Consider the following 14,464-nt stretch of genomic DNA (forward strand, 5'->3'; position numbering starts at 1 on the left):
CCTCATGTGGCGCTGATCATCTGCAGGGGAGTCGCCCCCACCCTCAGATGCCTTCTTCAGAATCCACCCACCTCCTCCCCTTGCCTCCCTGTAGTAAACATTGACATTTTCAGTTTAGTCAACCAGTTCGAGCTCCTTTTCATTGAATTGCTTGTTTTGACCTTTACTGACCATCCAGCTCTGTGTCCCTCCTATGTCCGTTCCCTGAGTGTTGAGCTGGTCCTCCCTCCCACTCTACAGGATGAACCATACCTTCAGTCCTTGCTTTCCTGTGGCTTGTATTCATATGCCAGACAAAAAGCAAACTTTGACTTCTTAGTTGCCTTGTGTTGAGTCTGTCCGTCTGCTGCTGTGTTTCAAATAAATTTAGTGTCACAGTTGCTGAGGTTTCAGTAACTTTACGAAAATTGTATGAGCCACTTCACTCTTGCAAGTTACAGTTCTTTGCGCTTAATTACCAGTGTCTCTTGTTATTGATGGTGTGACCAAATAAAAATTACTTTTGTCAGAATTAAATCAAAGCACATACCTCACCTGTTGGCGATGATTTTTCCCTGTAAAGGACATGGTGGTACTAGGGAAATTGTATTCAGTTCAGTGCCTGTCACTTTCCAAACACTGTGGTATCCTGTGTTGCCAAACCACTGGCTGATAAGATGGAATTTGAATTTTAGTGTCATTTCGAGTTTCTGCTTGGATGGATTTTGAATGCTTCTTTTTCAGTTAGCTGTGAAAGAATTTACCCTGTAAAAATGCCAGTAAACCTGTAAAGTATTTAAAAGTTAAGACACTAGTTTTCATTTGGAAGGGTAATTTTAAATAGCTCTTGTAAGGTTATAGTGGACATGCTTCCACGTTAACACAAAAGGCCAGTTATAATCAGTACTTAACTGAAAAAATTTTCCCTCGTAACTAGTGTAAGAGAAAAACCTAAAATTTTTGATGTTGAGTTTTATTCCCAGTTCCTAGACTGAAATGGGTTTTAAATTATTCTGTGTGCTAGGAATTGAAATGAAGTCCAGTGAGAGATGCTGTTCCTTTGATGGAGATGCGGACAGAATCGTTTATTACTACCAGGACGTGGATGGTCACTTTCATCTCTTAGACGGGGACAAGATAGCGACACTAATTAGCAGTTTCCTGAAAGAGCTCGTGTTGGAGGTAAGGTGGGGTGACTGGCTGCCCTGTAAAACAGGGCTCACTGGTGGAATTGTTCTGTAGCTCGCAGTCATTTGAATGTCTAGGAGGTACAGTTCATGGGAAGTTCCTTACATTTGTGGCCGGAATATACAAAAAGAAGTTGTAATTCCAATCATTTCAATGCTGGGGCTCTGGTTTTGAAACCTGAAGGTGGTACTCACTTCTTTTTCATACTGGCGAAATTCCATGATCTGAAGTTTTATAAAGTTTTAGTTTCTTTATTACTGACATTTTAATTAGAGTTCCATGAACATCCTTCCCCAGAGCCTCAACTTTAAACAGAAAAATCTCTGAGAGATTTACTTACTATGATTATGATCAGCTTAGTAACATGAGATTTATTTTGTTTTGTTCTTTTGGAAGTCTCAGGCTAGCTTTAAGTATAAAATGCAATGGTAACTATTGATTATAATCTGGAAAAGCTATACTTTAAGAATTCAGTGTGTACTTTTATTAAAAAGCTAAAGAGAAAGAGATCAAGAAACCAAAGATTTCTCTTTTAAAAAAGGATCCTTAGCAGCCAAGCTTGTCCTTCATAGGTGAATAAACTGTGACACAACCAGACAGCAGACAGTGGAATTTTATTCAGCAGTAAAAAGAAATTAGCCATCAAGCCATGAAAAGACATGAAGGAAATTTGAACGCATATCACTAAGTGAAAGAAGTCAGTCTGAAAAGGCTGCATACTGTAGTATGAGTCCAACTCTATGACATTCTGCCAAAAAAACCCCATAAAATCTATACAGTTAAAAGATGAGTGGTTGCAAGGTGGGGGGGAATGGATGCTGAGGGTTGAATAGGTGGAGCACAGAGGATTTTTAGGACTGAAAATATTCTATATATACTGTAAAGATGGAAACATGTCCTTATTCATTTGTCCAAACCCGCAGAATGTACAACACTGAGGGCAAATTCTAATATAAACTGTGGTCTAATATAAACTAGACGAGGTGATTAAAAAAAATTTATTGTAGAATTGCTTTTAATAATGCTCAAAAATTTTAGCTTCCTTTTTAGCATACATGTAAATTTTCAGTGAGTCGTTTGTTGTATAAACTAAGGCACAGCTGTACTGGCTGATAATTTGTCATCCTTTAGAACTCTCATGTTTTTTTTGTAGGATTTTAATTTTTGATGGCAAGGTAATTATCACTGTTTTTGTCTAGATTGGAGAAAGTCTGAATATTGGTGTTGTACAAACTGCATATGCAAATGGAAGTTCAACACGGTATCTTGAAGAAGTTGTGAAGGTATTGCACCATTTTTAATCTGTTAGCTTCTTAATAATTACCTTCTGTTGTAAGATAGTTCTGTGAGGAAAGTGATGCCCTTCATAAAAATGAACAGGTTGTAGTTAGTGCATGACGCTGAGCTGTTGTCTACTTCAGGGTACACAGAAATCAAAAGTAAGAAAAAATTCAATCGTCCCCTGCTGCATAGAGGAAAAGAGGCTTTGCTCCTTCCCTCCTTAGAGCATTTCTTTTAAAAAACTTGTAAATTCTTTCTCTGTCCTTTTGTAATGAATGTCAATCTTTTTAAAGGCAAAATAAGTCAGTTTTACAGTTCAGAAATGTTTTCCATAAGGGCCTGGACTCACATCTCTGAAATGCACAAACATCAAGGAAGATAGCATCCCATCTCCCAGTCTCAAGTGTAACTTAGGCACCACTTAGAGCCAGATAGCTACCTACTTGTCAGATGTGAGAAGTCGTACTGTCTCTTTGGATAAGGGCAGTTAGCTAACACCGATGGCCACCCCAGGCATCAGGTAGATTTAGGACAAACTGTGTCTCAAATGGTACCGTGACATCATCTTGAGAAGTAGGCCTATTCAGTAGGTATATTGCCATGGGGTGTTGTAGTAGGGGAGAGAGACTGGGCTCAACTCCTAGAACAGCAAGGAATAGTGGGGATTTTGTAGCCAAAGAATAAAGTGTAGGGGGAGGGGGCTGGTGGATGGAGAATCACGAAGAGGAATATCGGGTCAGGGATTCTGGCTAAACCAATCTAAAACAGGATTTTTGCTAAAGGCAAAATGGGTGATCAGATGGTACAGGGTGGGGACTTTGATCAAGTATTGAGGGTAGGGGATTCTGGCTAAACTGATTTAGCAAAATTCTTCATAAGATTGGGCTCTTGGAGACATGGCCAAGGACAGGACCTATTCAGGCTCAGAGGAGCCTGACAGAGAGATCTCTGTTACTAGTTATCTTCAGCTTCATAAAAGGGTGGAATTTCCTCCTGTCTTGGCAGTCTCTTAGCAGATGGCCTGTGATGAGCATGACAGTCTGGCTTAGTGCTTATTTAGTAACAGAACTGTTTTCTTAGTCTTCTGTGGAGATGTTTTCTGCGTTGGTAGATTTCATTTCTATTTCCCCAACATCCACTAGATGGCCAGCATCAGCCCCACACCACCTGCCGTAAGAGTTAGAGGATGTGGGGCCAAAGTTGGGTCTGTTTGCTTTTATCCTTTTTCCCCCTGGCTAGTGTAATATTTCCCAGTATTTGTGTATCCCTTTTCAAATTCCTGCATTTTACTAGTTTTTGTTGCCATTTCATTATTTTTAAAGCAGAAATGGCCAAGTCAGATGCCTGTAGGACGAGGCTAGGGGCAGGGAATGAGTATCGTGGGTGGACCAGCACCAGCTGCTGTCACCTTTAGTCAGGTTCTTCAAGAAAAGCTGGAAATCTGAATTTTCATGTGAATTTCTGACTTTTAAAGTCTTGGCAGCAGATTCAGAATTTAAAAGAAATAGTGGGTAGGCAAAATAACACATCTAAAGGCTGCTAGTTTATGCCCTGATTTACACATATCAAACTCACTCAAGGGACTCCATCTGGGGGCCCAGTTGCCTGCCTTTCACAGGGATTCTGTGTTTGGGTTACTGTTTTAGTATTTTCTTAATTTCTGTCTTAAAAACTTCTTGTAGTAAGATGTCCTGTTGAAGAAACAGAAGATCTGAAACTGTTATGTCTCAACATTCTCTTATGGGTTAAAATTTTTAGCCCTAGCCATTCCTGACGTTTCTGAAATCCAGTCAAATGCCAGTCTGATCTGAGCTCAATCTCTCTTTTGTACTTTTGCTACAGTCTTTCCTTCACCATTCTTCTCAGATCCATCTGAGACTTTAGCTACCCACTGTTGCTACTCCAGCCACCATAATTTCTAACTGGGACTTGCTTTAGTAACCACCTAACCTTCTAAGCCAGGGTTTAGCAAGTAGTGGGCTAAACCCAGCCTGCCGGCTGTTTCTGCCAGGCTTGTTTCCGTATGGCCTGTGGCTGCTTTTGCACTGGAGTGGCAGAATCCAGCAGTTGTGACAGAGACTACATGGCCTGCAGAGCCTAAAACATTAGTCATCAGGCCCTTGATAGGAGTGGCTTGCAGACTCCCTACTAAGCCATTCTCTACACTGTAGCTAACCTGAGCTCTGTACAGTTCGATCTTGTCACTGCCCCACTTGTAATCTTTCCTTACCTTAGAAGGGGCCCCGTCTTCTCTCCTGTTGCTTCTCCCCTGGCTGTGTGCTTCTGCAGTGCCATCACTCCCCCACAGTGACACTTACCATGCTGTCTTTGAATTGCTTGGTTGTCTTCGTTACTAGACTAAGCTCCAGGAGGTTTTGTTCCTTTTATCCCTGGGACGGTAGGCTCACAGTGAGTATTTGCTGACTGAATAGCTGCTATTGTGTTTCTTTATGTGTGTTACAGGTACCTGTGTTTCTTTATGTGTTACAGGTACCTGTGTTTCTTTATGTGTGTTACAGGTACCTGTCTATTGCACTAAAACTGGTGTGAAACATTTGCACCACAAGGCTCAAGAGTTTGACATTGGAGTTTATTTTGAAGCAAATGGGCACGGCACAGTAAGTTCCTTTCAACAATTAAACCTGGCTTTAGCTCCTACCCCCACTTTTTTTTTTTTTTTTTTTACAATGGGACTCTGTATCTGGGTAGTAATAGTTAATAGTACACTTTGTTGAAATGACTGGGATGGTGATAGAATAAGATTTAGTTAGTGTTTTTATGTTCTGTGAAATGGTGCCTCTCTTTTAGAATATAATGATCTTTGAGTGTAAAGAAATAATACTAATTTGTTCCTGTAATATAGTTTCTTAAAAAATATGTAGCTCTTAATTTCCCTACAAGCAGATGGGCGGTCTATATAGCATTTAAAATATTCTCCTTCACCTGGCCGTAGGTGGCAAAAGTCAAGTTCAGTAGCTGTGGTGAATTGAAAAGTGTTGGAAAGGTTGAGAATTATTTTAAACTCATTTCTAGTTGCTTATAACTTAACAAGAGGCATATAAAATTTTTATGGCTCTTAGCAGACAGTTTTAAAAAGTGAGATATAACTTGCATATCATAAATTTCACCACTTTAATGTCTATTAATAGGTCTTTAGTATATTCATAAGGTTCAGAACTTTAATAAATATTTTTATACTAGCCTCATTTCATAAATGGATTTCAGGTAGCCAACAAAATGTTATCTAGGTCAAATCCTTTTCATTAATTTGAAATTGGCTGGTAGAGGCCTTAAATAGAAGAAAAATAGTAAGTTCTTAGAAAATGCAGTTAAAATATAACTTCAGTGATCTAATGCAGTGGTTGGTAAACGATTTGAGGGCAGATAGTAAATATTTCAGTCTTTGTGGGCCACGAGATGTGTGTTGCATCTGCTCAGACCTTCTGGTGGAGGATAAATGAATGGGAGTGGCCGTGGTCCCAAAGAACACGTGACCAGCCTGCACCTTAGTTCACTGACAGATGTATTTCCTTAAGTGGCTGAATCTAGTGTGCTACTCGTCTTCAGCATGGGGCCTCCGAAGGCACTAAGGTCATGGGCAAGGCAATGCAAAATGACAGGGATCTTGAGGAACACGATGTATATTAAACTAAATATCCATGGCACTGTTTGCCATAATGTGGTATATATGATGAAACTCTTTTCTACTTCTGCCTAGCTTATGTCCTTAAAAATGCAGGACAAGAAAACTCTACTAGTTGCAACGAATTACATTCTTCAAAGTAAAATGTTTACAGATAAAGCCTAAGGAACCTGGTTGCCTGGAACTGGCTTAGGTGGCTGAAGGCAGCATTATAAACTCACTGTGGGCGTTCACCTTTGCCAGTGTGATACTTGCTTTGTAATCAGCTCTTTACATTTTGATAACCAGTCTTCTAATCAATCCATAAAGGGACCCTCCTTGTAATATCTTGTGGGTTCATTCTAAGGCTGCCATTTTTTCTCCCCTCATTTTCTCCAGCTTCATTGAGAGTTTCAAAAGTAGTTTAGCTAGGATGATAGAACACTGTCTATGCCTCATTCATAAGTATTGTGATTGTGTATGCTTTCATTATAGGTCCTGTTTAGTAAAGCTGCTGAAACGAAGATAAAACAACTAGCAAAAGAATTAGAAGATAAGAAAAGCAAAGCTGCTAAGATGCTTGAAAACGTTATTGACTTGTTTAACCAGGTCAGAACTATGGGGTGGTGGGCTCTTGGTTACTTTTACTTTATCCAGAAGGTGGGCAGAATTATGTGCTGTACGGAAAACAAAGTGAAGTCCTGGCAGCTTCCTTGCAACAGTTAAGACTTACACTGAAATGTGGTGACAGATAGTAGTTGAGTCTGGTGACTCCAGGTGTAGGCTACTATTACGTGACAATCTGAAGCATGTAAACTAAGTATCTATGAGGCTAAATATTTTTTAATCCAACCTTTTGAGGAAAATTCAGGAAAAATAACCCTGACAAAGGACATATGTGGGTCAGACTATTGGGACTGGAGTGTAGAGTGGCAGTGGAAGAGCAAAATGTGGGTCAGCGAAAAGCAGTAGAAGTGACATCTGAGTGTCTCGTACACGCTGGGCACTTCACATACCTCACTGTGATGCCTGCAGTAACACAGGGAGAGGGGGCATTAGAATTCCTGTTTTATAAATGAAACATAGACTCAGACTCAGAGCTACTGAATGGCAGAGTATGGATCCAACTTGAAGTGTGTCTTAACACCAACTCCTGTTTCTCCATTTTACCTTCCATCGTCACAGCACAGTATCTCAGAAGGAATCTAGAGAAAATTCTGAGTCATAAGAGGGTTAATGCTCGAATCCTAAGAGTTAGCCAGTCTAATTTCATTCTATAGATTAGCAGGAAGATTGAAGGCAAGCTAGTATCAGAATTCTTTGTATACCCTTTATTGTTGTCTTCCACAGATGCCTTTCCCTCACTAGTGTTCATGTCTCCTCACACCAGTCAGTAGTGCTGAGTTGGGGAGGAGGCAGCCAGGACAGACAGAAGGCATTCACATCCAAGCTTTGCTTGTACTCTTGTCTTCCTTGCAGGCAACTGGTGATGCTATTTCTGACATGCTGGTGATTGAGGCAGTCTTGGCTCTGAAGGGCCTGACCATACAGCAGTGGGATGCTCTCTACATGGATCTTCCAAACAGACAGCTCAAGGTTAAGGTGTGAGCGAGATTTTAAAATTACTTTTCTGAAAATTAACTAAAATAATTCTATTCTGTACATACATATTGCGTAGAAAAGACTATTTTCTCACATCTTTAAAACTTATTATAAATAGTACATATCACTTAAAAAGATTTTATTATAAATGTAGAGAGAACAAAATAATGAACCTCTCTGTACCCAGCTTCAGCCGATTTCAGCGAGTGCTCTCCACGTCCCCCATCTTACTTTGAAGCAGATCCTGGATAGCCTACTGTTTCAAGTGAAATATTTCCTCTGCATTATTCTCAGTTCACAGAGCACTACCAGAGGCTAGAAGCTGAGGAGTAGAATCTGTGGGTTGAAAGAGAGAGGAGCTTTTAAAGGCATTTCAGATAAATTGCTAATTGATTTCCATATTCAGATAAATATGCTAATAAATTTCCATAAATCGCTAATTGATTTCTTTTTAAATATTCTGTTGGTGACTATACAGAAAGATTAAAGCCAGAGTTCACAGAAGGGCCTGCTGATGAGATTAACTTTTTAGGTTTTTTTTTTTTTTAAGGAAATTTTTATCATGATCCTCTTTCTTAAAATACTTAAGACTATTTAATCAATGACTAAGTCATACAGTGTTTACTGACAAGTATAAGCCAGTCTGTAGAAATCTCAGTGCTGTCCTGTGGTACACTAAGCTGAAATGTAGGTCCGTTCCTGTTAAAATGGCCTGTTAATCTTCGGTGGGGGTTACGTTGAACAGGTTAAGCTTCTGAAGGTGAGTGTGAGAGTAACCGATAGGACATGCTTGTGCACAGGTGGCAGACAGGCAAGTTATTAGCACCACAGATGCTGAAAGACAAGCGGTTAAACCCCCAGGACTCCAGGAGGCCATCAATGACCTGGTGAAGAAGTACAAGCTTTCCCGCGCTTTTGTGCGGCCCTCGGGTACAGAAGACGTAGTCCGAGTCTACGCAGAAGCAGACTCGCAAGTAAGCTGGGACCGGGCTGTTGAAGGAAAGGGCCGTGATCGTCTAACGGAGCTAGAGGAAGGTGGTAGCAGGAGAGAAGCTATTTTAATGGTGTGGCAATCTCTAATGTCTTGGAGATTTATGGCCTTTTTAGGTTTTATTACTTATTTTCATTAATAGTAGGGTTACATAGTGGAACAAAATTTCCCCAAATATTTTTCTTCTGGTTTATTCTAGATTTCCTGAAAATGTCCTATTTCTAACTGTTGCATGAGTAACTAATCAATACTTAGTTTTGTTAAGCTTATCTATCCTTGAGTGGATTATACTTTTTTCCTCCTTTAAAAACGTAATCCTTTTGCTTTATCAAAACAGCCAGCTGTGAGGTCCATTTCTAAATCAACTGGTACCATCATCCATGCTGCTTGAAACTCACCTTTGTCTCTGGACTTTCAATTTGTTTTTCAGAATATTCCCTTTAAATGACAGCCTTGCTGTGTACCTCTATTTTCTTCATACGGTCAAAGCCTTTTATATAATTTTCCCTCTTCACACACTCTTGTATGTCACCTTAAACCCTTGATAACAAGTGGGTGCTCGGTTGAGGCAGAGTTAAAGTGGCTTCACTAGGGACTCAGAAGGAGACATTTATAATTAATTTATACAGTAGCTGGCAGCTTTTTGCAGAATCCTAGGCCATCCCAGAATATAGCAAATAAATATGCCTGGTGGATGAGGAGAGGATAACTCGGGCCTGAAGAATGAGTTACTTTTAGGCTAATTGTAGCCTTCTTGCCTTTAAGGACTAGGTTTTATTGAATTTATTCAGAGGTTTAGCATGATAATCAAATCAGATTATAAAATTAGTTAACCAAGAACTTACCTGATTCAGAAGAATGTGACTTGTTTTCCATTTATTTAAGGGTCTTGTAATTTGTTACTGAAAGATGGAAAAAAGTTCTCATTTGAATATGTTAGTGAAGCAAAATCAGAAAGCTCCCCCCCCCCCACCCCGAGTTGCAGGTAACGTGGTAGATTCCATGTCTTTCTCATCTAATAGCCTTTCATGTAATTTTCAGGAAAGTGCGGACAGCCTTGCATATGAAGTGAGCCTGGCAGTATTTCAGCTGGCTGGAGGAGTGGGAGAAAGACCTCAATCAGGTTTCTGAGGACAATTTTTATACTCTTGAGAAACTGGTTTTTTAAAGTTTTTATAAAATAATAGTACTGCCATTATTGTGACAGCTTCAAACACATTTATAATGTTTGTTTACAGTGCACCTTACTGGTTTCTAGATCTGATTGTTTTTCTTAAACACTACCAGAATAATTCTTTAGAAATAGATAAGCTTTATTCTTGTTAAATTCAGTTTTAAAAAATGAAATTTACCTCTGATATCAATCTCACTAATGTAAAATATTGGCACTTAAGTGTATGATTCTGTCATTAACTTTATAATATGAGCAAGGCAAAATTCATGAAGGCTGCTAGAAAATTAAATTTTATTTATTACCAGCGCTTTGTGATGTCTCTTCCATTGTCGTTACTTCACCAAAGTGTCATTTTGCAGTGCTGGTGTTCACCACTGTTGATACAAATGGGGAGGGTGGAGAAGACGTCATGCAAGCAAATTTTTCACAGCAGAGTCTTCAGAACAGTTCTTAGACGACTTACCTCTGCAATGACATCAGGATTTCAGAGGTGTGAGTGTGCACCTCCCCTGCACACTGAGGTTGAGGTGCTGCACTTACAGGGCTGCGTGGCCCAGGCTCAGTCATTCTCGCTCCTCTCCGTGAAGGTATGTGGGAGAAGCTAGTCATGATACATTACCAGGCCTCTGACAGAGAACTGGCGCCATTCTAATACTAGAATGTGGTTAATAAGGGAAAGAAAGAAACCCCCAACCAATCTAAATTAAACAAGGCCTGAAACCAATAGATAAAAATGTGCAGTGTATATTTGGCAGGTTTAAGACAACTCAGGACAATAAACAATGGACTGTAATGGACTCTATACGTATATATAGATCTCTCTCAGGCACCATAATCAATATGAGCCCACAATATTTAAACTTGATTCAGGCCACATTCAGACATTTGTTCTTATTTACAAATATTTAAATTAAGTACAATCTGAAACATGTTCTGTTACATACAAAAAAGAAGAAACTATACAACTCAGGGCAATGTTTGTTTTAAATAATTACATTTACATTTAAACTAAATGGAACCACTTGTGGTGCTCAAGTTTTTATCACCCCTTCCAGAAAATCTTTCTCTACCATCTCTTCTATTTTTTGCCTGGCTTTGCTGGAAAACGGTTTGTGGTTTTCCAGCTTCATGTCCTTGTTGGGGAAGGCGTTTGAGTAGAGGACGGGGCTCCCTGAGTGTCCTACGCATCGGCTGGTGACTTTGCTGTTGAAGACTTGGCTGAGCACATTGAAGAAGGGCAGGAGCTGCTCGAGGCTGCGCACAGTGCACACGGTGAGCAGCAAGTGCCCCGGCTCCCAGCCCAGCGCTCTCCCTGAGTTGTCCTCCTCTGGATTTTTCTGCAGAAAACAAAAGGGGGATTGTTATGCACAGGCAGTGTAGTACATGAGGAAACTGAAAAGAATATAACATCAGCAAACAGAGTTAAGAAAGGAATACAAATGATGACATGAAGTCTTTATTCCAGACTGGCTAAAACCTTCTAACTGAGGCCTTCTGGTGCCAATTAATTGTATATTGAGTGTCTAACACTGTGGTAATATTTTCCAACTAGAATGCACAAGTAAGCTTAGCTAGGAGAATTGGTTTTGGACAGGGAAAGTCAAATACAAAAGTTTATGTTGTGCTTTGCGTATACTCAAAAAGCTCCCAGATTTCTGGACTCCCACTAACTGTATCTAAGGACTAGGTCATTAAAAATTAAAGCAAAAGAAGGGATAGGAGTCTTACACATTTCACTATTAGTAAATCAATCAATTCCCTTTTTGCCAAATAGCTTAAACTTGCCAGAGGATAGCAGCAGGGTCCAAAGTGAGTAATAACTATCAGCACAGAAAAAGGAAAGAAACCCTCAGACGAGACTGCTGTCTGCTTCTGTGTTGTGCTAAACCATGTGGGGAGGAACGCTGGACCTGGAGTCAAAACAACTCCAGGGTTAGTGTCTTGGCTCTGCCATCTGCTTACCGTGGGCAGCCTTGGGCAAGATACAGAAAAGTTCCCCACTTAAAAAATGGGGCAATATATCTTGCAGCAAAGAAGTCAAGAGAATGTATGTGAAAACTGTCAACTAAATATAAACACAATAACTTACGTAGTTAAGAGGCTAGTTTGAGAAGGCAACTATATTATGCAAACACAGTTGTAGACACCAGTCGATCTAGAGAAAGTTATGAGAGAACTGAAGATGTCTGAACTGGGGCAGAATCATAGATACAAAAACACACTGAATAAAGATAATGAAAACAAACAATGAACTGGATAGAAAAAAATTAAGTGCGACTCAAGAAGCAGAGTTACAGCCTGTCATATTTGTTAACAAATGGAGTTTGCCTTCTAAGATCAGATGTTGCTAAGAAACTTTTCACTGTTTACCTAATATTTTAATATCACTAGTTTCTTAGTGGAGAAGGCAGGTGCAAAATCCAGCTTATTTTCTTGTGTGTGCTCACAAAGTTTGCTTATTTTAAAATAGATTTAAAAGAGAAGCCTCTAGGAGCAAACAAAAAATCATCTGGTTCTTCATCTATGGCCAAATTAAAAAAAGAAGAAAACAGCTATCAGTTCACTTCTTCCTTTCTCCTACCTGTAACACTGGTTCTAATGACAGTCCTGGGACTGACTACCATACTAACTGGCTGACCACACCACCTGCAGTCCCCTGAGTCCAACTATGAATAATTAAAGGGTATACAGAGATGAATTTTCTCTGAAGGGCAGTGAGTACAGTGCTCAAACCCTCTACACATGGCTGATTTCTAAGTGTAAGAGAACTATGGGGATAACCTTTTGTTTATATTCCTGTCAAGATGTACCTCTGAGAGAAGGACTTTTACTAAGCTCTTGACCAAAAAGAGTGTACTTGTTTTAGTGTTTCTGCTTTTAATCAACTACATCACCTCATCAACGATAAATAAAATTAAAAAGCCAAATATGTTTCTATATGAACAATTTCTCCTTTCACTTCAACAGTCTACACTTGAAGAAAAACTTCCTTCCTGTTTACCTCTCTTGTACTGTTGAAATCCAGACCTGGGTTTGTGTCTCAAGATTTGGTCCAGATGTGGCAACTTTTGCTGCCATATCACAAGCATCAAAAAGCCACCCTCACCTGATCCTTGGCCATCTCCATTCCCTCCAAAATCACTGTCTTAAAGTCCTCCTCCTTGTCCTGTGGAAGGAAAGAGGAGAACTCATAGCCTTTGCTCCAGTGAAAAGTGTGCTTGGCCATGAAGACCTTGTGTAAGGTGTTTTGGATGGGAAAATGCTTTCCAATCAAAGCACTTTTTTTTCTTTGGGACAGGTTTTGTGCAAAAGAATGTCATGTTTATCCCTTAGATAAGGGAGGAAGCTTATAAAAACTCTTACTAGTAATGAGATCCAGGAATGACATAAAGTACATGTGCCTGGGGTCATATAATCACATTGCTTCCAGATTTGTTGTAATGATTATTTTTTTCAGACCCTGCAATATCAAAGTGCAAGTACCCGAGTCCTATCCTAAACTCTGGATTCAGCTTTCGTCTTCATCTTCATCTCTGTTCTTTTACTTATTAGTCCCTACAGAAACAACTTGATTTCAAATCAAGTTCCTCATGTCCTTCAAGTACAGCCTTCTTTTAAATCACTCCTCCATTCCATTTCTGTAGTTAGCGGAATGTGGTTGAGGAACTGCTGCCTGAACAGGGGACCCCAGAAGACTGGAAAATTTCTGAGCACTCAAAGCACATCCTGCAAACTAGGACTCACGAAATAACCCAGATTATCCCCAAATTGTACAATGTATTTTTCAAATTTTCTGAATGCAAAGGAAAAGATGATACAAGATTCATTAAAAAGGCCTACTGCTGAGCATAAGAAATTCATAACTATTTTCTTGGGCAAAGATTTATAATTAATTAGCCTGATGCAGAGTGAAAGATGTACTTAAGATCCAGGAATATTTTACAAATTTCACCTCCTTACACTTAACAAAAATATTAAAAAAAAAAATAAAAGAATGCAATACCTTTGCCCTCTTCCGAAGAAGTTTTGCTAGTCGTACTACATAAGGCTTAAATTCCCGTTGATGTATGCCCTGCCTTCGGACTTCCAAACCTGAATCATCTGAGGCTTCTGGAATAAAGGCCCATCGGTACCTACATATAGAAGAACACCACCAATATCAGTAAGATGTACTCTGTGCCATCTAAGACAAAGCCATATAAATACAGTAGACACGGCGTGACCCCACCACTCACACAGGTTCAAATACCCGTTTGTAGCCCCCTCACCTTGGGCATGCTTCTTAACCTGGCCTTCACCAGTAAATACACGATTAACTACCTCACAGGGTTGTAATGAGTAAATGATCATGTAAACTTGGAAAGTATTCAACACCATTTTTTTTCATGAGCACAATGCAAGTAACTCAACAAATGTTTCTGTGCTCATTTGTTAACAGGTAAAAAGCTTCCATGTACACTTGGCCAAATGTCCCCTAACTACATAGTTAGGGGGCAAAGAACTGAAAAAGAACTTAAGAAAAATTTAAGTAGGATTTTTTTCATATCTCCATTGGATTTTTGTTTATTTTTAGTTTTAGTTTCTTCCTTAACAAGTAAAATTAACATCTGACTATAGAAAATAATTC

At 39.5% G+C, this 14,464-nt stretch overlaps 2 protein-coding genes across 10 annotated transcripts in view; one reads left to right on the top strand and one right to left on the bottom strand.

Moving 5' to 3' along the window:
• The window catches only part of PGM3 (phosphoglucomutase 3), a 24,627-nt gene extending 14,486 nt beyond the window's left edge, over positions 1-10,141 (top strand). For 3 of the 4 annotated variants that reach the window (XM_010972856.3, XM_074368685.1, XM_074368687.1), the window contains 6 exons: positions 1,004-1,161; positions 2,367-2,450; positions 4,968-5,066; positions 6,566-6,679; positions 7,550-7,672; positions 8,473-9,642. In XM_010972856.3, coding sequence (XP_010971158.2) covers positions 1,004-1,161; positions 2,367-2,450; positions 4,968-5,066; positions 6,566-6,679; positions 7,550-7,672; positions 8,473-8,802 — 908 coding nt within the window. In that variant the 3' untranslated portion in view covers positions 8,803-9,642. Of the gene's footprint in view, positions 1-1,003; positions 1,162-2,366; positions 2,451-4,967; positions 5,067-6,565; positions 6,680-7,549; positions 7,673-8,472; positions 9,643-9,704 lie in introns of those variants that run through there. The other variant, XM_074368686.1, reaches the window with a different exon arrangement.
• A 424-nt stretch (positions 10,142-10,565) lies between these two features.
• DOP1A (DOP1 leucine zipper like protein A) overlaps positions 10,566-14,464 on the bottom strand; it is an 88,558-nt gene continuing 84,659 nt past the window's right edge. For 4 of the 6 annotated variants that reach the window (XM_074368680.1, XM_074368682.1, XM_074368679.1 and 1 more), the window contains 3 exons: positions 13,841-13,970; positions 12,944-13,003; positions 10,566-11,174 (listed from right to left, as the gene is read on the bottom strand). In XM_074368680.1, the coding sequence (XP_074224781.1) occupies positions 10,869-11,174; positions 12,944-13,003; positions 13,841-13,970 (496 nt within the window). In that variant the 3' untranslated portion in view covers positions 10,566-10,868. The remainder of the gene's footprint in view (positions 11,175-12,943; positions 13,004-13,840; positions 13,971-14,464) is intronic. The other 2 variants (XM_074368683.1, XM_074368681.1) reach the window with 1 other exon arrangement.

The sequence above is a fragment of the Camelus bactrianus genome, chromosome 8, assembly GCF_048773025.1.
Source record: "Camelus bactrianus isolate YW-2024 breed Bactrian camel chromosome 8, ASM4877302v1, whole genome shotgun sequence".
NCBI classification, from domain to species: domain Eukaryota; kingdom Metazoa; phylum Chordata; class Mammalia; order Artiodactyla; family Camelidae; genus Camelus; species Camelus bactrianus.